The sequence below is a fragment of the Bombus huntii genome, chromosome 10, assembly GCF_024542735.1.
Source record: "Bombus huntii isolate Logan2020A chromosome 10, iyBomHunt1.1, whole genome shotgun sequence".
Taxonomy (NCBI): domain Eukaryota; kingdom Metazoa; phylum Arthropoda; class Insecta; order Hymenoptera; family Apidae; genus Bombus; species Bombus huntii.
In genome coordinates this window covers 13,529,679-13,550,371 of record NC_066247.1, presented here as the reverse complement: position 1 = coordinate 13,550,371, position 20,693 = coordinate 13,529,679, and the positions used below count along the sequence as shown (strand labels likewise).

The 20,693-nt window shown below is 38.1% G+C and overlaps 1 protein-coding gene across 3 annotated transcripts; it reads left to right on the top strand.

The window, feature by feature from the left end:
• The first annotated feature begins 12,598 nt into the window (after nucleotides 1–12,598).
• Nucleotides 12,599–20,677, top strand: LOC126870477 (lysyl oxidase homolog 2). 3 transcript variants are annotated; one of them, XM_050628243.1, is made up of 8 exons: nucleotides 12,599–13,251; nucleotides 14,914–15,060; nucleotides 16,244–16,531; nucleotides 16,900–17,106; nucleotides 17,370–17,667; nucleotides 18,925–19,053; nucleotides 19,211–19,334; nucleotides 20,174–20,677. In XM_050628243.1, the coding sequence occupies exons 1-8, from the start codon at nucleotides 13,041–13,043 to the stop codon at nucleotides 20,309–20,311; spliced, it is 1,542 nt and encodes a 513-aa protein (XP_050484200.1). In that variant the 5' UTR covers nucleotides 12,599–13,040; the 3' UTR covers nucleotides 20,312–20,677. The 3 variants fall into 3 exon arrangements, with proteins under 3 accessions (XP_050484200.1, XP_050484201.1, XP_050484202.1); XM_050628244.1 differs by lacking the exon at nucleotides 14,914–15,060; XM_050628245.1 differs by lacking the exon at nucleotides 19,211–19,334 and having other exon boundaries at nucleotides 20,174–20,316.
• Nucleotides 20,678–20,693: the final 16 nt, after the last annotated feature.

Sequence of the window (20,693 nt, the reverse complement as noted above, 5' to 3'; positions counted from 1 at the left end):
TTCGTGTCGCTTGCGTCTCCTTTAAATATCAGCAGAGATTGTGCACGAGACACACCGCTAACGATCCCCTCGAATAATCGTTACAACAGCAAATCCTAGTGGCGCGTTAGCATGCCATCGTAAAAATGTCACGTGTGTTCTGCGGATTCGCGTACGGACACGACACTCGTAGGCATGTAGCAGCAGTGCCTTTCACTTTAACGACGGTGCGAGAGATGCCTCCGCATGTGCTAGATGCTAGATCCTTCTTCAACTTCGGATCGGGGCTTCGATCGTCGATTCGTGAATGTCGAGAGACTCAACACCCACAGAGATTCGTTTCTTCCTTTCCCTCGATATTAGAGCTGCAACAGGCAGTTAGAGAACCATTGTAACCTCGCGTATTGGAAACACGAATTTGATCTTCGGCCTATGCGACGAAGATTCTTTCTATTTGTAAATTTCCGATCTCCTTACGTGCGGATGTCGCTTCGTCGAGCGTTTAATGTATTCCTCTTTGCGTCGATCTCTGATGTACGTTCTGGAATAAGATTTCAGATTGTTCGTGTTATTAGTGTGAAAGGATTCGCGAACGTCCACAGTGGCGTAGCCAATCGTTTCATCCGAAATCTCTACCGACATCACTTCGCTGAACATCGTGTACGAGAATTTTCATCACTTTGATCGCACGAATATCAAAGTCAAAAATGTCGGATGCAATTTTTTTATGACGCTTTGCTTTCGAGAAAATTAAGTTTCAAACTTTGTCACGTATACTTAAACTTAATTAATTACGAACTAGGTATACGTAAACGATCTACTTGCTTTACACGCGAAAATAAGTAAAAACCGTGAAATAAAATTTTTCCGTTTCTGGCCCCATTTTCTACAAGAACGTGTTTAGTTAGGAGTTGATCCGGTACACGCACGAGATACATTTTTAAATTCATTTTCCCCGATAAATCTGTACATTTTTTATTTATTTCCAAACGTAGAACAACTTGCTATCGATTATTTACTATTGTTTAGTTTAGAATAAACCAAGTTCAAGAATACTTGGCAAATTTTCAAACTTGATTTTTTCGAAAACGGAGCGTCATATAAAAACATTTTATTCCACGTTTTTGACTTGTTTGCCCGTGTACATTCCTCTCCATTTCGCTTATACCGTCAGTTCGGCGATGTATGCGTATGTACGTGCGTCTCAAAGGGATACGACTGACGGTAAGTATGCAAGTACACAGTCAAAGGACCATTGCCATATAAAGTGTTCGCTACGCCACTGGTCGTTTGGGACGGGAACGAGAGGATATCTCGATCGTCTGCGCCGGTCGTTCGTTTCTTCGTGTGGCGTGAGTGAATTTTAAAAATCATCATGCTCCTCGCACCTCCGCCGTACTGGTTTATCTGCCGCGCGCAACAGACGCACGCACTTATCGTCGCGCGTTCTGCATGCGAAACTACAACCGCGCACATGTGCGTGAACACTGGACGCAGCAGGTGCGCTACGGGGATAAAGATAACGACGCGACTAAGCGCACCGTCGGCGTAATATCCGACGTGGTAATCTAATAACTTTTTCCAGAACTCGATTCCCACCGATCGTCTCTCTTATTTTCTCTCCCTCTCTCTCTCTCTCTCTCTCTCCCTCCCCTCTCTTTTCAGGTATTTCTTTTACATGTACAACGTGGTGGCGGAAATCACTCCATGCGATATAGAACGCGAAAATTTTATCTGCGAATATAAATCGAGAACATGATATATTTACATTTTTCTTGCGAGATAGATAACGTGGATAGTTGAGTATTTAACTATAGTGCAACGCTATTCCATTTCCCGAGCGCTTCTAATTACAAAATTAGGCGGATAATTTAAAATATTATCAAATTTCCGAAACATTTATTTCTAATTTTGGATACAGAAAGTAATTATAGCATACTTTTTCTTTAAAGAGTGGAAATCCAAATTTACAAATTATTCTGTGATGTACGCTAAAGAGGTGCAATTTGTTTAATATACTTAATGTCTTTGTAATTCTTTTATGGATATTCTAATCGGCAGAAATACTCAAGATTTCATCACTATACCCTCTATATCCCGATACCTCTATCACGGCCCAATCATGAACATAGCCGTCGAATCGACTTCCAACGGAATTAGATTCAAACTAGATGGATTCTCGTCAAAGTGGCTCTTACGACTTGCTGCATTACACCGGTAAATCCTATTAAACTGCGACGGCTAACGAATGGGTAACCCGACACGGGCTCTAAATTAAGTAACAGGCGAAAAAAGGAGGAAGTGGGGGGTTAGGCAGGAGGTTGGCAGGCGGAAGAGGAACGACGAAGATCGTTAAAGGTTTTAAATGCTTTTTCTCGATGACGCAATTCCAGTACCGTGGAACCGGATTAGGAAGCGGTGAGCAACGATGATAACGAAGAGGAAAAAAACCAATGACAATAAAAACGCTACCGCAAAGGAAATAACGATAGCCGGTATTTTCCCCTGACTGATTAAAATTGTTTCTTAAAAAATCACCTGTGTCCTATTGGATATTTGAAATATGTCTTCTGTAACCACGATCGTTTTCGATCCACCTTGTGTTTCATTTTTAAGCGTCGAATGGATAATTCGATTACTTGGGCCAGAGGTAATATAATATCCCTTTCCACGTAAGCGATTCTGTACTACACAACCATTTCACTGCAGGTGACTAGAGTAAAACGTCGATCATATTAATCACCGGGCAGACTGAATGGCTGCGTTCTGTTCGTTTAAACGAGAGAAAATGAAAACGTTACCGATACACTGATATCAGGTTAACCGGTTAAGATTTTGCTTCGTTATCAATGAATATCGCTCCAAAAAATTAGTTCCATGAATTGTTGGGACGAAAACAAGGGTTACTTAACGAAGTGTTCAAGTGCTTTTTGATTTGTGGAGTTGATGAATGAGTTGATCAATGTAGCTTCTAGATGGTACAAATGTGAAAGAAGTTCTTTCTATCTCGTTTAATCCCCTCTCTCCTTTACCAACCGATGAAACAATCGTATTAAGAGGAAATAAAATGCTCAGTGTCACACACAATACGGGAAACAGTGCTACCGAGGAATATTTGCTTCCTATCGACTGACTCGCGGCGGATTATGAACGGAAATAGAACCAATAATCGATCGATCGTGGTGGTAGTCGTTGCAGGTATCCAGGTATATATGTACATAATATTATATACGTGAAAACATTGATATCCGTTGAAAGTATCTACGATATATCAGCCGATAATGTGTTCCATACATAATAAACGGTATATACAGTCTAGTTCAGAAGTATTAGAATACTTGTTAGCTTCGTACAAAATATGATGATTCGTTTAAATGTTGCATTCGTACAAGGCAACGACGCAACAATTTGTACGAAATATTATTTTACACAGTCAGAAGAGAAATATGATGAATATAAATTAAGAATCATACATATTATACACATACACACACATACATACATAATTTCCTGACTTTGTTTGTTAGAAAAATGTTACACGAATTAGATGTAAAACTGAAAAATGTTTATATTTAAAATCTCAATTGAAATTCGGAACTGAAAATTAAATAACGTAAGTGTCAGGATCGATCGAAGCAATGATTTGTAAGTCATAGTGAATGTAAATGAAAACCGATTTAGTTATTATACACGAGTTATTACACACAGAAATAAGATTTTTCTTGTAACGTTGAATATGTCTACGTATTGTTTGTTTATTTTAAGATTGCACAATCTGTTTTTGCATAAATTTCAAAGTAGATAATGACTGTTAATGGTAGTGTACATATATCATATATAGCTGGTGTAGCAGGCAAAGAGAGACAGAGAAAGGCAGAAAATTAAGAAAGGGTAGATGACAAGAGATCATAAAATATTAAGGGAAATAGTGAATAAGAAATTTATTGAGAAGAATTATATATATATCTTTCTATATATCTCTTCTCTCTCTGTATATATATAATATATTATATATAAAAATTTATATATAATTAATTATTATAATTTAAATATTTATATATATTATATATATATTTAATATAAATATAATTTGTTTTTTATATTATTATATATTTTTTATATTATAATTTAAATATTTATATATATATATATACAGAGAGAGAGAGAGAGAGAAAGAGAAGAGAGATATGTAGAAAGCGAGAGAAATTAATTCTTCCGTATCAACGTGAATAGCTCTCTGTCGGACAGGAAGAAGCTATCAACAACGCGACAAGAACCGACAATAAAAGTACCGACGGCACGCGCGCAGGAAATACGCAACTCGGTAATACGGAAACGAAGATCCTTTCAAATGTAAATCTAAGCTTCTATCATGGATACATCTCTAATGGAATACTTAAAAGTGGTCGAACAGCAGGAAGTACGCAAGAATGTTACGCTGATCAGAAAATCAGAACGTCCGTATTAAATTGTATTGTATTATAGAAAGTAATTTTTAACTTGCTTCTAAATACATATATAGCTGTAGAAACATCCATGTATCTAAATCAGAATGTTAATACTCGTTAAACTAGTCATATGAATATAAATTAATTCGGATTATTTGCTAAACAAGAAGATTGTATTTTAGACTCGGCACGAAACAGAAACTCACATTTTCGCACTAATACATCAATAGAATATGATCAGTCGTAAAATGCTTAAATGCAGTTCTACTTATATTAGGTAAATTAAACATTTCTAGGCTTAATAGGTTAAATTCAAAGATTGCCACATGATTAGCATGTAATTACAATAACACTACTTCTACCTTGGTGTACTTTTATTAAATTAAATTTTGATACAAAACAATTGATGTCATCTATATACTAAAAGCGAAAGAAATACTATATCGAGTTTGTATGCATGTTTAACGTAGAGTCGGAAAGAAATGCGGAAAATTCTAATCATGTAAATAATTTAAAAAAGGAAATTGATTCCTGACTGTCGTAAAGATCTGTCAACGATCCATCGTAAATCTCATAAACGTTATAAACACTGCTTAATTCTACTATGTATTTATATATGAATTGCTATGCATACGTACTACCACTCGCATTTACATTTACAGTGATTCACACTATTTTAATCTTCTCCTCTTACGCTCAGATTGATGGAAAATTTCAACCATGAATTATCAAGATGTAAATTGTTTACGTATATTTGCCGGCTGAATTTGAACGTCAGAGAATTTGTAGAAATAAATATCGAATAATGTAACACCATTGATGCAGCGCTGCCTTCCAAGATAAGAATTGTATACCTGGTTGTCGAAGAAAGCGCGTAAAACGACGATAAGTTATGACTACGTTTTCTCCAGGAGCAAAGGCAAATTTTCAAGGTAATGTTACGTACCCCTCCATTAGAAAATAGGAATCGGTATCCCCGGGAGCAAACCACAGCGAAAAAGCACGCCGCCTGCCGATTAGATGCGATACTCATAAATATCGATTATCGTTAAGTTAGATAACAACGAACTATCGACGATTATCGATTATTTCCGATATTTTATCGTATGATAATATTACAGACTTTTTTTATTCACAATAAAATTGTTAATTAAAGATTGTAAAAGCTTGTAAAGTTCTATTCCAGTTACCCTGATCATTTTACCATGAAATTGTCGTACTACTATAACTCTGGATTTCGTTTTTAAGAAACGATATTCATTTCATAAATTTAAAACTAAAGTACAGAACGAGTTATTATATCGAATACAGTTGAGCGAATAAGAGTAAAGAAATTGGTACGATGAATACCAAAAACTATTCTGTAGTACAATAAGGTCCTAAAGCAAAATTGTAACTTTTTAAAAATGAAAATAAATAATTAAGATAAAAGTTACCAAAAATAATCGATATGCCATTGATATTTTTCCATCTCTATCCTCGGCGCAATGTACGTTTTTATTTTATTATATTCCGCTATATTGTTTTCATAGAAACTTACTTATTCGATCGATTATATAATTCCCATTACTCTCTATTACTTTCTCCGTTTCTTTCAACATTTTTCAAGCTTTTCAATCGCGTTTTTATGATGAGAATTTTTATGATTTTGGCGAGAAATAATCTTGGAGAACATTTGCTAACCTCTTTATATGTATATCATATTTTTGGAATTCCCCTCACCCACCCACCATTAAAATAATATTACGACAATCTGAATATATTATGTTTCATAGTTTGTCAATTAATACCTATCAAATAATTTCTTTTTTAATTACATTACTCACATAGAGCGTAGAGTGTTATCTTGATGATAAGGTCTTTCTAATTTGACTTCTTCAAACGTTGATAGGAAATAATATAGACTAACAAAAGTTATATCATTGGTTAAATAACTAGTTAAATAATTTTATAAAAATGGAATATAAGAATACATGGATACTTTGCGTCGAGCAGAATATAACAACGCGAGCAGACGCGGAAACCGCACCAATGAAAGGGGCGATTGAATGAGAGACAATGAACGCCGATGCGATGGCAGCGCGGGCGAGTTCATTGAGAGGGAGAAGAAACTTTTGCCCGCGAATCGAGACGCATTGTGGAATGGCAGACGTGTATTTCCCTGGTGTACAAGATGCCTCTTGTACACGTGAGTCAAATTAAAGAATCAAATAAGGGGAAACAGCGGGGTCTGTTTTACCATTTTTATCAATGCGGATTGGAAACGCTTTCCATCGCCGCATTTTGAGCGAACAACTTAATTTGACACTGTCGGTCTGTATTGCCGCTGTATATATTCTCCATTCCCCTCCTTCTCTACTTCCCTCTCTCTATGTCATTGCACTAGCGAGAATAGCAATGACAGAACTGTAAAAATTTGATAATATCAATGAACTGAATCATATTTTTATTTTGATATAATTAGAGAAATTGAAGCCAATTATGAGTACTTGGATCTTTCATATTTTGTTTATGCGTTATAAGCATTATGTACGATTTTGCATCTTTAATACGTTTTGTGCTCCGTAGGCAGTGAAAGTGGCGATAGATCGACAATAAAAATGGAAGAAAGAATTTCCATTCCATGAGGCGAAGGAAGATAAGTTTTAATCCGATATTTTAATAAAATGTCATGAATTAGATGCATTTTTATTTTTCTATAGTTAAATATTCTAAGAGAGTCCTTAACCATCGAACTTTCGTTGATAATCTTAATTATCTCGTGGCATGGAGCGCGTTAATTTCCCACACACGCGCAAACGTCCGTAATTTAGTAGTCTCCGAGGAAATAAAAAACATCTATCTTCCATGAACATAGAAACATTTAAACAATACGAAATATCCTTAGAGGTGACACCCGAAAGAAGCCCGCCTAAATATTCTCGTGATGGAAACGTGACTTTGCGACAACCGATCACGAGACGCCGCACCGCGCCGGCTCTTGAAATCTGTCACACAAGCAACACGCACAACCCATTATACGCGACACTAAAATAACCACCAAACCCATAACAAGAATATCATAAAATGTGAATATAGCTTATCTAAGCTATATGATTCTAAGCTCGGAAGGAAAAGGGAGGAAGTAAAGGACTCGAAAGATGAAAAGTGGAGAAAGACGCCGCGTTACCGACGGAGCGTGTCGTGTCTCGCACGTCATGGGCACGAGTCAGTACGACATCGTTTTGTGAAACACGAGACGGGCGTAAACGATCTCAGGATGATCTCCATGGGGGTACAGACCGGTCGAATTGGAGAAGGGAGGACATGTTATGGCGTTCGGTACATCTAGTATAATGTAACACACACCGATAGCAGAGCACCGCGCGGTCGTAACGGCGACACGAAGAAAGCGCAATGGCCGACCACTGCACCTCCGCTGGTTGCTTCGATCCTTCCTAGCCACGAGGATATTTCACACACTTGCTCTATCTCGTTCGAGGATCGGCACACGCGCATGACACGCCTTGTCCGAGACTTTCAGATAAATAGGAGCCCCGGATGTTTTTATTCCGTGTAACGAATGCAGCTAGGGACGGTTCGTACTGTCCGATCGTATGAACCCGCTGCCACTCGCACCAGACCGTCACGCACCGTCCCGTCCGCTGGATAGAAACCGACTGACTGACATGCTTCTTCTCGAGCCGCGATGCACCGCCACGGATGAGGAGGTTAGGTGGAGGGGACATGTTGGGATCCGAGGACGACGCGACGCCTCCACCCGATCAACGTACGACAGAGACACAGATAGACGCGCGGACGACTCCGATTGGGCGTGGTAGAGTCCCTAGACTCGTCTTCGGATACCGACCGAGGGTGCGATCTTCTTTAATCGACCGTTTGCGCGCCATTTATGAACGCGCTATTTGAGTTTTGGATGTATCGGATAATTAAAGAAAAAATATTAATACTACTTGACAAATGTTGCTTTTAAATAAACATTGAAAATATTTCTTAAACAGAGGAATGTGAAAGTGGACGGTAGGAAGTGCTATTTTCCGATGAGAAATGGATAAAAATTATTCGATATTCGTCAAGAATTGATTTAAAGCGATTATAAAGCAACACAACAAATAGCAAAAAGTTGTCGGAAGATACGGCGTACACATATGGATCTAAAAAATGGTAATTCTATAAAGATACAATACCTCCAAATTTTTCCCACGTTTAATTTCACCGATTTCAACTTTTCCAATATGTCGACGTTAATGAAATTTTAAAACATTTTATATAAAACACACGATATACGCATAAAGATATTCTATCGTAAGAGTTCAAATACTTTCATGAGATACTACATGAACATCGAAATTATCAATAGAGTTCATAAAGGAATATTATCACATAGAAGGTACTATCCAGTAACAAAGACTGTATAAGGAAGCTATCGACACGTGCAAATCAACAAAGATAATAGAGAAGATGTAACATTGCACCTATATCATCAAACTCTATGAGAATGTATAAATAATCAACGAATAACTTTCGTAACTGACACAGTAAAAATTTAACTTTTAAATTTAAAAATTTAAAAGTATATAATGAGAAAAGAAGGTTATTTTAATAATTCCTGTAGCAATATATTTGTTACATTGAATATTATTCTATAGTGGATAAAAATAGAAAATTGGAATGGCAGAATGGAGGACGATAAAGCAATCTTGCGTGGAAAGTATCGAGTCATTATAATTTCCTAGCACTATTCTAGTCTCCTCAGAAGCGATTTCTCGAGAGAACAACACGATCAAGACACGATTCGAAAAAGAAATGACAAGGATGATCAAGGGGTAATGCGCCAGCGTAATGCATTGGGTTTCCGTTGAAATCTCCAACGTGCGATGACAAGGCGCGTACTGGGTTCGAAAGATGTCTGGTACAGTCGAATCTTGGTAACTCGAAGGGATTTACTTATCAAATTTTTTCAAGCGAAGGAAGTTTAATAAACGAATGATTTAAAAAGTCTTTTAATAAAGATTTACAACATTATGATAAATGATTGCTTGGTCCTTAATGGGTTAAGATACGATTTTTTTGGCAGCGGTAATCAAAGTTACTTGTAAAATTTTTTCGAGAAAAATCGTTGAGAAAGAATTAATTTTTATTTAGGTCGAAGACGGTAATCGCGAAAGCTTAAGAAAAAATCTTCTAAACAATTAAATGAGTAAAAAATTTTTATATGTTCTGTCTACGAATAATCGTCATAAACGTTCCCAATTTCTTTGGTATTATTTTTTCGGATATTACGACTTATAGAGACTTTTACAGGAAAAGGAAGAGCATGGACGAAATTGCAGAGTCTTACGAATAGTTCTCGAGTTATAGAGGTTCGACTGTATTTTTCACGCCTTTACGGGCCGACTCTAATTTCGATTCTTTCAGACCCTCGAAAATTACTCCTTTGCCAGGCCAACAGAGAAAAAAGAAAAAATACCGAAACGAACAACCTGACTGGGACGACGCTTCCAACAATGTATCTAGAGTATCAATCACGTGTGTCATTAATGGTTGCGGTTGCGGTTACAAGCCATCGTGGACTATAATTCAGTTGGGTCGCTGTATCCGCGACACAGCGCATTACGCTGTGCAACGCGATTTACGATGTCCATTGTCGCGATGTCTATACAATCAAAAAGCCGGATCCATTTTTGTACCAATGGAATACGTAGGTTTTCGTTCTTCTGTAATTTCAGACTATATCACAGTGGTAAGAAAATGTTTGGTTGAATATTGATAAAATAGCGTCCCTAGAATTCTCTTACGTAATTGAGGCATGAATCTACGTGACATCATTAATTTTGTAGAGTTATAGATTGCAAGTTATCGAGCTGTTATTGATTGTTAGCGTTATTAATCATTATCGATTTTTGTATGTGTCGTTTCATTTCTGTTGAGAATAAATCGTATCGTATTTACATCTGTAAGGACCGAAATCGAACTAGACGAGGTTGATCTGATTTCTTTAAGCTTATTTTGTAATTATAGAAAAGAAACGACGATATTAATCCATCGATAGAGAATCTCAAGATGAAATAATTTTGGAATGAAAATGTAATTAACGGGTAGTTTCAGCGTATTACCATAGTTAGCTGTAATTAAAGATTAATTGCAAGTTAATTCCTAAGTAGGAAATTTCTTCGTGAGACGCGTAGCTCGAAGCGAAAAGTTTTGGAGTGTGTCGAATTTTCGTCAGTCTCCACATCCCAAAACGGATGGTAGTTCATATCGGAAGTATGTCAAGAATTTAGCCATGGGCTGTTTTCACTAATAGCTCGCGATAATTGCTCAGCCGCGTTTGCCACGGTTACGCCACGAAATGAACCGTGTCAAAAGCGGCCTGTTATTCGAATTATGCCATTTTTTGCTCGAGTCCTCGCATCAGCAGCAGTCAGGTCACGATCAAGTGGAGAACAGCGAGAAACAGCCGCGATAGAGATGTTCAGAGATGTTTCTGTGTTAACGTTTCTCGTTTCTTCGTCGTGCATGACAATTTCTGAATTTGTTTTTACCATTTATTAAGATTCGTATTGTTCGAGGCGTTTGAGGCTGCCTGCGTTCATCCATCTCCCAGCCCGATTAAATTCAAAATATTCAAGATGATTTTTACATAAAAATCATACAAATAAAATTTCTAATATATTACTTGTTCGGTTCTTTGTGCTCTATTATACCATCTATCTACAATATTTATTACAACATTGATAAAAAAAGTATTCAAAATTTCCTGACGTTAGGAAATACTGCTCTAGACTTTCTATCTTTCACAGTATCGTATAAGCAATGGAATCGAAACTCCGATATCTGCCATTAAGCAGCATCTTACGAAGCAACGATCGTTAAATCGCCTCGTGTACAATTTCTATCGAGATTTTTCGGTCGTGGGATATAAACGATCAGATTTAGATTATTGTGCAACTGGTAACGATACAAGACCGGTGTATCGAGTAACGAGAGCCACGTTTCGCTAGCCGCAGAGGCTTTCTAAGCTAAAGATCTTTTTCTCTTCGGATCGAATTGCCACTGGTTCGAGACTGAGATTGACGACAAACGAACTCTCTTCGCATTTATTCCTCGTAAAAGGCTCGTACATACTTGTAACCATTTTTCAAACTGATAACAAATCCCCAGAGTTACGTTCTATCGATGGAATTTGAAAAATCCCGCGAAAATGATCGAAATGCCGCCACTATATCGTCATTACAAGAATTATGCTTATAAATTGATTTAGTATACTTGAGACGCTTTCTCGTTTAACTTGTAAGAATTATAAGTATGAATTTTCAATTATGTATTTTAGATAATTAATTTCATCCTAGCCCGAATTAATAGAAATTGTGGGAAAAGTTGGAAAGAAACTTTTTCCATTTTCTTAACTGTAACAGTAGCTGAGATGGGATTCGATACGATCGTCGGATGAAAGGAATTCTAATCGTAATTAAATTTTGTTTTAAATATTCCGTAATTTTGTTTCGAAACTCAGAGATCTAGCAACAGGACAAAGTAGCGTTTTTCAAGGATATACATATTTATAAGAGGGGGAGGGCGAATATCTGAATATTAAGAATAAGAACGATACTGGCTATCGATTGAATACTATTTGAAACACGTTGCTTCTAATTTTTTAAATTGCTCGCGTATCTATTTGAAAAAGAGAAAAACGACATTTGACTAATGAGGAACGATTCCTATCTTGCCCATATACATATAAATATCTAAAACCAGCAAATACGTACGAAGATATATGTATATTTTTGTTTTTCATCTTTTATTATACCTATCGGATATATTAACAATCGGACGTACCGAGACTTTTATTAGCGACCACACAGATTTTGTTAAGAATTCCTCAGAAAAGCTTCGGAAGGTTAACCGAAACACGAAGAACGCCTCCGTGTCAGGGTCGCCATTGACCGGAGGAAATCTGGTAGTTTCATCGCTAACAGCTTGCATAGTTATCGGATGATCCAGCCGTCGGATCATGGATTCACGAAGCGTGGAACGAAAAGAAATAGGAGGGAGGCTAGAAAAAGCGATCTGCCATATGCAGCACTGCTTCACTGCGTAACACTCGAGAGATTGCGACGCTTGTCTTACAACTGGAGCAAATATATTACATCGCGCGATCATAGGCATGTATCAGTAGCCTGTGGTACGGTAAACGAAATACACGTGCGGTGATTTTACTGCGAACATAGTTATTCCCGCAGAAAGATTCAGTTGCAAAGATCTGTGTTCATTTTCTTGGTTGTGATAGAAAAGAATGCTATATTATATAAATAGCTATATTTCCTTCTTAAATTCACTTTGGCACTTAAACAAGTAAACCTGAATGAAGCTTATTTAAATTAATCTAAACAATTCTAATGATACTAAACGATCCTAGATAATTCTAAATTCACCTAGATTAACCTAAATTAATTTCAATTCGTATAAAAAATATTTAGATATTTTGAAGAAATGGGAAGAATGAATTATTGCTAGGACGATAAATTTGTGGTTTCGTTGTAATAGCACGAATAAAAGTCTAACGTGATTTGAGTATGGTTAAAGAGAGAAATTGATAGTAAAAGTTGAAGAATGAAATCGAAAATGAATTGGAAGGTATTAGTGGTTGGATTCTTGATGACGTTAGCGTTGGTGGACGTCTGTGTAGGGAACAACGGTACCTGGGATAAAGTTCGCGAGAAGAAGGCGCGGATAGTGAAGAAACTGAAGAAGGATATCCGGAAGTTGAAAAAGCAAGAGGGAGCGGTTAAGTTGGTGGGTGGAGAGAACGGCGGACACGAAGGTAACGAGTGTTTCGAATTCCAAAGTTTCGTCTGGCATTCCCCTGTTTGCGAGTAAATTAGAAATAAAGTGGTACTCTTTCGAGGGTAATAGAACACTTTCCAATTAAACGCGGTTTTCCGTTTAAAAAAGAGAGATGGAAATTAAGAGATATACATTTGAAAATGTCGATATTTGAATGTATTAAAATGTAATAAAATATACCGACGTGTAGTACGTATGACAAAGATTTAGACTCGAATTTTTAGTAACTCGATATAAATATAACAGCGATTGAAATAATCTGTAGAAATCTCAAAGAACTACGATCGTGAACTGGAAGATGAACTTTGTAGTTACATTCGATTCGGTTCCAAATACGAGTACACGTATATCGACGAAAAGATTAACCGTTTTCCACGAAAAATAGAGAGAGAACGTTCGACATGGGAGCAAAATCGACGTAACAGAGAAGAAGGAATATAGTAGGTTGGAGTGTAATATCCAATGGAGGGTAATAAAAATTGACACGCCAATGTCTGGGACGGATTCTATCCTGTTTTATGGTCCAATTTGACGATGGCTATCCTATCTTGTAGCTCGCGATTCTGTGCCTATGCGACGTTTACCACGCTGACACATAGTCGTTGACATAAATCATCCTCGAGTTGACCCCTTTTTAATCGCCATTGCGTAACTTACACGAGAAAAGGCTGATAAAACCGCAACGTTTCACGTAAGATCCGTTTTTGCACCAAACGTTCTTGTCAATCTGTCTCCTTCTGATTAGCAAGCTGTTATTTTAATCCAGAAATGTCGATGATGAATACGACGGAGTGTCGAGGAATCGCAAATTTTTTATTTCGTAGCGAAACTTGGATTCTCTGTTTGAGAAGGAATAAGCAAAAAATTAAAATTATCGGAGTTTCAAATTTCGACAGAGACTGTTTCTATCGTAAATCGATTGGCAAATATTATAAAAATCGAGGTTTCCTACTCCTGAAATTCCTAATTCGTAAGAATCTTGCAAATTATCTTCGAAAAGTTCCTACGCTTCACTATTCTTGCACGATTTAACTAACATTATCGATGACATTTTTCCAAATTACAAGTTACGAGTTATCGATATCAACGGACACCCTTTTACACAAACAGTAACAAGTTTGTCGATAAAACAAACGAAAGTTTGAGTTACTTGAACGTCTTATTTAACAACAAATTAGAAAACTATCGTATAAAGAGAGAACCCTGTAACCTAGGCTTTGTAATTTATTAATTTACCAATATCGCTAATTGGTAAATTAGCGTACAAGGGATCGCGTACGTTACGAGGGAAACTTACATTTTCGCTAATGAAATGTCGCGAACAAACTGTAGAAATTGTAAAATTACAGTAGCAAAGTAGAAAACCTGCAACGTATGGATGATTGCGTGAAAGCCGTAAGTATCTAAAAACAAATTGTCACGCGCAAAAGAATCTTCCCTTTGCGCACGTTTATACCGTGCGGAATGATTTCAAAGCAAAAAACAGAACGAAGCTAACGAGCAATTGACATTCGAGAAGAGACGAACCGTTTAATCGAGCAATTATCGCGGCAACCCCATAAACTCTGTCATTAACCAGACACGCGGTGGAACCGGAAAACCAGCAAGTACAAGCTCTGTAATTCGATTGGTTACGCAGGAAACGTGGAAATACTTCACGATGGGAAATGGGGCAGCGTATGCGACGACGAATGGGATTACTTGGAGGCCAATGTGGTTTGCAGGCAATTAGGCTTCGACGGTGCAATTAAACCGACGTCGAACGGTCACTTTGGTCAGGCCAGAAGTGAGATAATATTGTCTCTTCGTTTCAAGTCAATACTTCTTTCCCTCCTCTCTCAGAATCCACGCGAACGCGAAATTTTGAATCGTAACGTATGCAACGTCCGTCTCTTTGTATATTCGGGAAACAAAATTGAAAATTCTGTTTTTACTTGTGTCTTTCGTAATATGGAATTTTAATTTCTTGCAGTGCGAGTTTTTGGTGAAAAGCGAAAGCATATTTACGGTAATCGAAGAAAACGAGAATTTCGTATGTTACTATTTCGTAAATAGGATCTTTGTTGAAAGGACCGAGTTGATCAAGTAGGATTATTTTGGATCATAAAGCATCGAAAGGACGTCGCTGTCGATCCTCGCCGGGCTATCCTCGTTCGCGTTTGCGATGGAAAGAGATTAATCTTTTGCGGTCCCATGTACGTACACAATTAACCAACTCTCTTTTCCTCTTTTCGTCGTATTTACGTACTTCTTTTGTACTCTTTACGTTCGATTAATTAACAAGACACCAGGTTGATTCGCTCGTGGGTCGTGTTTTCGCATAGTTTACGTACGAAACGTTGCACCGAAACGCAAAACACTCGAAATAACGTGTTAGTCGATAAGCCAATTAAGTGTTAACGCAGTGCACTCGTATATATCCATCCAGATAAGGCGTATCTCTCACCTGTTCCTTTTAGTCGAGGTCAAATCGACCCCATCTTGCCGATTACGCGAAAACCGTTCCACCCTGGTGATCAGGGCACTACAACGGCGAACGCTTCTTCCACTCTTTCCCCGCATTTTCTCGATTCAGTGAATATCTTAAAAACTATAAAAAAGCTAAATTATCTGCTAAAAAAAGTCACATAATAATAAAGTTACTATCAAGCTGATTCGATATGATTTTTCTTTCTAAATAAAAGAAAACAATCTACCATCGGTATCTGCCATTTACCACGCTGTATCCCCCGATCGATTCTACCAGAAACTCCTTGCACCACGCTATTCCCCCATAGATTTCTCTCAGATGAAAGTAACGTTTCGTTTCTGGCATTCATCGCTGGTAGACCAGAGCAAAAAGAACCAGCTTGCATCCCGAGGAACTCGTAGTTTTTCCAATAGCTCGTGCTTGGGACCGCAAAAGGTTGCAGAGGATTAACGATAGAAGGCTTAAAAAACTGTATAGGACGAAAAACAAAACATTCCAGGAAGATATTGGATGGACAACGTGTATTGCGACGGGAGCGAGAACGAACTGTCGAAATGCCGCTTCGACGGATGGGGTGCTTCCGACTGCGAGGGCGGCGAAGCAGCCGGTGTAATTTGCGCCCGCGAGCAGCAGGACGAGGAGGATGAAGGGACGGCGAAGGGAAAGCTGAAAAGGAAGTCAGGGAAACGGAGAATCAAGGATATCCATCAGCAGGGAGTGGCGATAAGGTTGGCCGGCGGCCGTGTCCATAACGAAGGCAGAGTGGAGATCAAACTAGGAAATTCAGGTATCGTTAAATCCACCGCGCAGCGTGGCCTTTACGTTAAAAGCCGTTACTGGTTTAACTCGAGTATTTTTATCTCCTTTTTTGTTTAATTTTAACGTTGGAAGATCGATAAAAGTCGACTTATTTTTCTCCCGTAATCTCTGATTGAAATGAAAAATTGGAGAAAAAACTGAAATGAAAAGACGAAAATTCGAGAAAATTCCATTTTTATCTTCGTTACTTTATCGTTCGATCGAAAAAGGAAGAGATAATAACGACGTATAACATGCTGATAACAAAGAAAAGATAAAAACACAGACGACTCAAGATTGTCAGAAAAGGAAGAAGATACAAGGTAAAGGGAGACTACCGAAGCAATTTCATTTCAGATTGGGGTGTAGTGTGTGGTGATAGTTGGTCCCTATTCGAAGCGGCGGTGGTTTGTCGGCAATTGGGCCTAGGTTACGCCTCCGACGCCATCCAGACCAACTTTTTCGGCGGCGAGAAGATACCTATGACCATCAGTGGCGTACAGTGTCACGGAGACGAGAACAATCTGATCGACTGTCTGCATGACGAGCTTCTCGATTGTCCAGGTAATAAAAACGCTGCTGAAACAAACCTGGATTTCCTTGTTCCCCTTGTTTCGTTGAAAAGGGAATAATAATAATATTTATAACGATAAATATTCTAAACGTTGAGATTTTCGCTTTTCTTAGTATTTTAAGTCGCTTGTTTCGTGGAGATGCTCGTGCTTTTTAAAAAACTTCCCTTTAATCGTTTCAAACGTTCAATATTATGAAAAATATTTGATTCCGGGGATGTCAATTACTCCGTAACTGCGTCGTACGCGTTACAGGTTCGATACAGAACGTGGCCAGCGTAGTATGTCTTCGAGAGATGCCAGATCTGGTATTCGATCACATAGAACTCATGCGAACGGCGCATCTCGAGGATAGACAACTATATTGGTTACAATGTGCTATGGAGGAGAATTGTGTTGCTTCTCAGGCTTATAAGATACAAAAGGAATCGGAGAATTGGCACCTAGAGACGAGGAGACTTTTAAGATTCACTGCGAGGATTTTAAACGCTGGAATCGCGGATTTTCGACCATCAGTACCGAAACATCTTTGGGAATGGCATATGTGTCATATGTGAGTAATTAGATCGACAAAATTCTAGAAAGATAAAGCAACGATCGATTGTAATAATTGATTACAATTGGTACAAATTAAGATCGATTATTATAATCGATAAATTGTATTTAAAGTGATATACATCAAAGATATACATCATAGCCGGTCTTCGGATTATCAATCGGAACGATGGGTTCCCATTGGCCACTCAAAGGCATCGCGTTGACCGTAAAAAGAGTTAACACAACCCGAAATACTCAGTTTTAGGCTAGCCCCGAACAGATGAACTGCAACGTTCATGAGACGTCGGAATAATAAACCGAAAACTATTACGAATTCAGAAAACTGTCGGTGATACGTTAAATCGTACTTATGAATCGAATGAAGAATGAGATGTCAATTTTTAGTGGCTATAAAATTTCACTAATAATATTAATACAATGAAATTGAAAACGCCACAAACACTTTTAGTCTGAAAGGAATTTTGAAGCTCTAGCTTAGAAACAAAGCGAACAAATTGAACAACGATACATGATCCGACATACGAGATACATGATATCTTCAGAAAGTTCAAAAGCTCCAAACCATTTATTTTCGACAAATCCCATTGCTCGACCTATTTTAGTCGATTGAAAACGATTTCGACTATACGAATAATATATTAGAAGTTCGATAAGAACTTACGGTTCGTTCTGGATTCATCGAGAAATATCCAAACCGTGTTTCACCAACAAAACCTCTTTTTGTCGATTGCAATCGATCTCGATTACTCGAATAATATTGTATATATATTACGAGCTCGTAATACATTAGAAATCGTTTATGCCAGAGAAATTTCGTCTGATCGAAATTGGTTTCAAGCACTCGAACGACGTATTAAAAGCTAGATTATACCATCGATCCATTCTGGATTAATAAATTTCTTTCGATCGACCGATATCGATACGATATTACATTTGTATAACTTTTACCGAAGAACCTTCCATCGAACCTCTTTCGATGGACTGAAATTCCATCGAGGAATACGATAAAATCTCATAAGCCATCGACGTGCACACGAAAAGCTGGAAAATGCATCTCTCTAACGCTAACAACCTGTACCACAGAAACCTGTTTCACTCTCCTAAAATCGATTCGTAATCGCTGGACGTGGCCCGAAGCTCGTTTTCACCGAACAGCCACTCGTCTTATCTGCGATCAGTGATTTCGATACGGCCGATCAAAGTGGCTCGTTGCTCGATCATTAATTCCGCGTTATTCGGTTGTTAACGACAGGCATTACCACTCGATGGAGGTGTTCGCGACGTTCGACGTGTTGGACTTGAACGGGACACGGTTGGCAGAGGGTCACAAAGCATCCTTTTGCTTGGAGGACAATCAATGCTTGCCTGGAGTGGAGCCGAGGTAAACGCAATTAGCAGACTCGTTAGCGAAAACGATCGGTTCCTAGCAGGGCCACGCAGTTGCTCGACGAACGAAAAATTATTTTTCGTGTTGATGGCGACGATGGACGACGTCTAATTGGCGAGCCAATTAACCAGCGACGCCTGCATGATTTCAGATACAAATGCGCCAATTACGGTGACCAAGGTATTTCCGTGAATTGTAGCGATATTTACAAGCACAACATCGATTGCCAGTGGGTGGATATAACGGAACTTCCAACCGGAGAGTATATTTTCAAGGTAATTCTAATTTGGAGCGTGATTTGCTTAATTTAATCCGTTTGGTTAATTTAATTCGCGTAGAATTTTCATCTCTGTGTTGTTGTTTGTCGCGATACAGGTACCGACTATTGGATATTAAAAATTGACAAGCACGATCTATTTTACGAAAATAGGTAGTCGTATGAAAATACCACTGCTACTATCTCTATGTACACTTCCATTTAAATCTATCTCTGCGTATATTTCCAAAACTATTCATAACGTCGGAAAATGTTTCCAGCCAAAGTTAAATGGTCTCGAGGGGGGGGGGGGGGCATAATTTAACGTTAATGGTTATTTCTCTAGGTAGAACCGTAGAAGAAATACGAAGGTTTACTTCAACTTTATCGTTTTTAACGAGACTATTGAACGAACGTTTTACAAAATAAATGTTCAAATATTTCCTATAATCTAACGGGGTCTCGACGTAAATAGCTTTCAGCTTGATGATCTTTTACAGGGAATGCCAAGACGATTCAAATCGATCAATGTATTAAAACATACATGATTCTATCGAAAAGAAATAACGTCCCACATCCCAAAAAAATACAACGAAGAATCCATGACTTACAATCCTCGAAATAATATTACGAAAATAGGGATCGAAATATCGATTACGTAACGTAAACGTCCACGAGTGACTGCCGAAGTAACCAGCCTAACATCAAACGTATAACGTCCTGTCTGTCCTCTTCTTGCGCGAATCAAATAGCCTGTAGAGAGAATCTGGTCCATAAAGGCCGGTGGAGAAGCCGGACAATCGCGATACCGTAGGAGAGAGAACCGATAGGTAATCGAACCGATATTTACGTTTTCAGGTGGCGGTAAATCCGGAGTTCAAAGTGGGCGAGATGTCGTTCGACAATAACGCGGCAATTTGTCGTTTACTCTACACGGAATCGTTCGCCACTGTGCATAGTTGCGTCATGGGTCGGCCTTCATCCACGAACCTTTAGAATCACGATTCCACCATCTGCGCAAGGGACTTACGAGACTTGCGAGAATCACGATTTCACGATACCTGCAGAGAAGGTTACGATAATCGCTAGATCGCTCGTGTTTATGTGTTCGTAGGAAATTCAAAGGTGTAAAACCGCAGGAAATTATACAAAATATCTAAACTATAGCGCTTGTTAATTAATGGCTGAAACTTTGAATCTTCGCTTGGACTTCATTTCTGTAGATCGTATTCGTCAAATTCCGAATTTACATAAATATTCGAATTCAATAGAAGAGAACGAACATGGTGGAAATTGAAGCTACCGCGGCAGTTGTGTTAATTACGATGCTATTAAATAATAAAGAGAGTCTTTTGCTGGTAATAGTCTTTAATCGAAT

What these genes read in the sequence shown, in the direction of transcription:
- LOC126870477 (XM_050628243.1), top strand. Translation starts at nt 13,041, where the DNA reads ATGAAATCGAAAATGAATTGGAAGGTATTAGTGGTTGGATTCTTGATG. An exon ending in AGAGAACGGCGGACACGAAG is followed by an intron (nt 13,252 to 14,913) that starts GTAACGAGTGTT and finishes TTGGTTACGCAG; the next exon opens with GAAACGTGGAAATACTTCAC. An exon ending in GAATGGCATATGTGTCATAT is followed by an intron (nt 17,668 to 18,924) that starts GTGAGTAATTAG and finishes TGTTAACGACAG; the next exon opens with GCATTACCACTCGATGGAGG.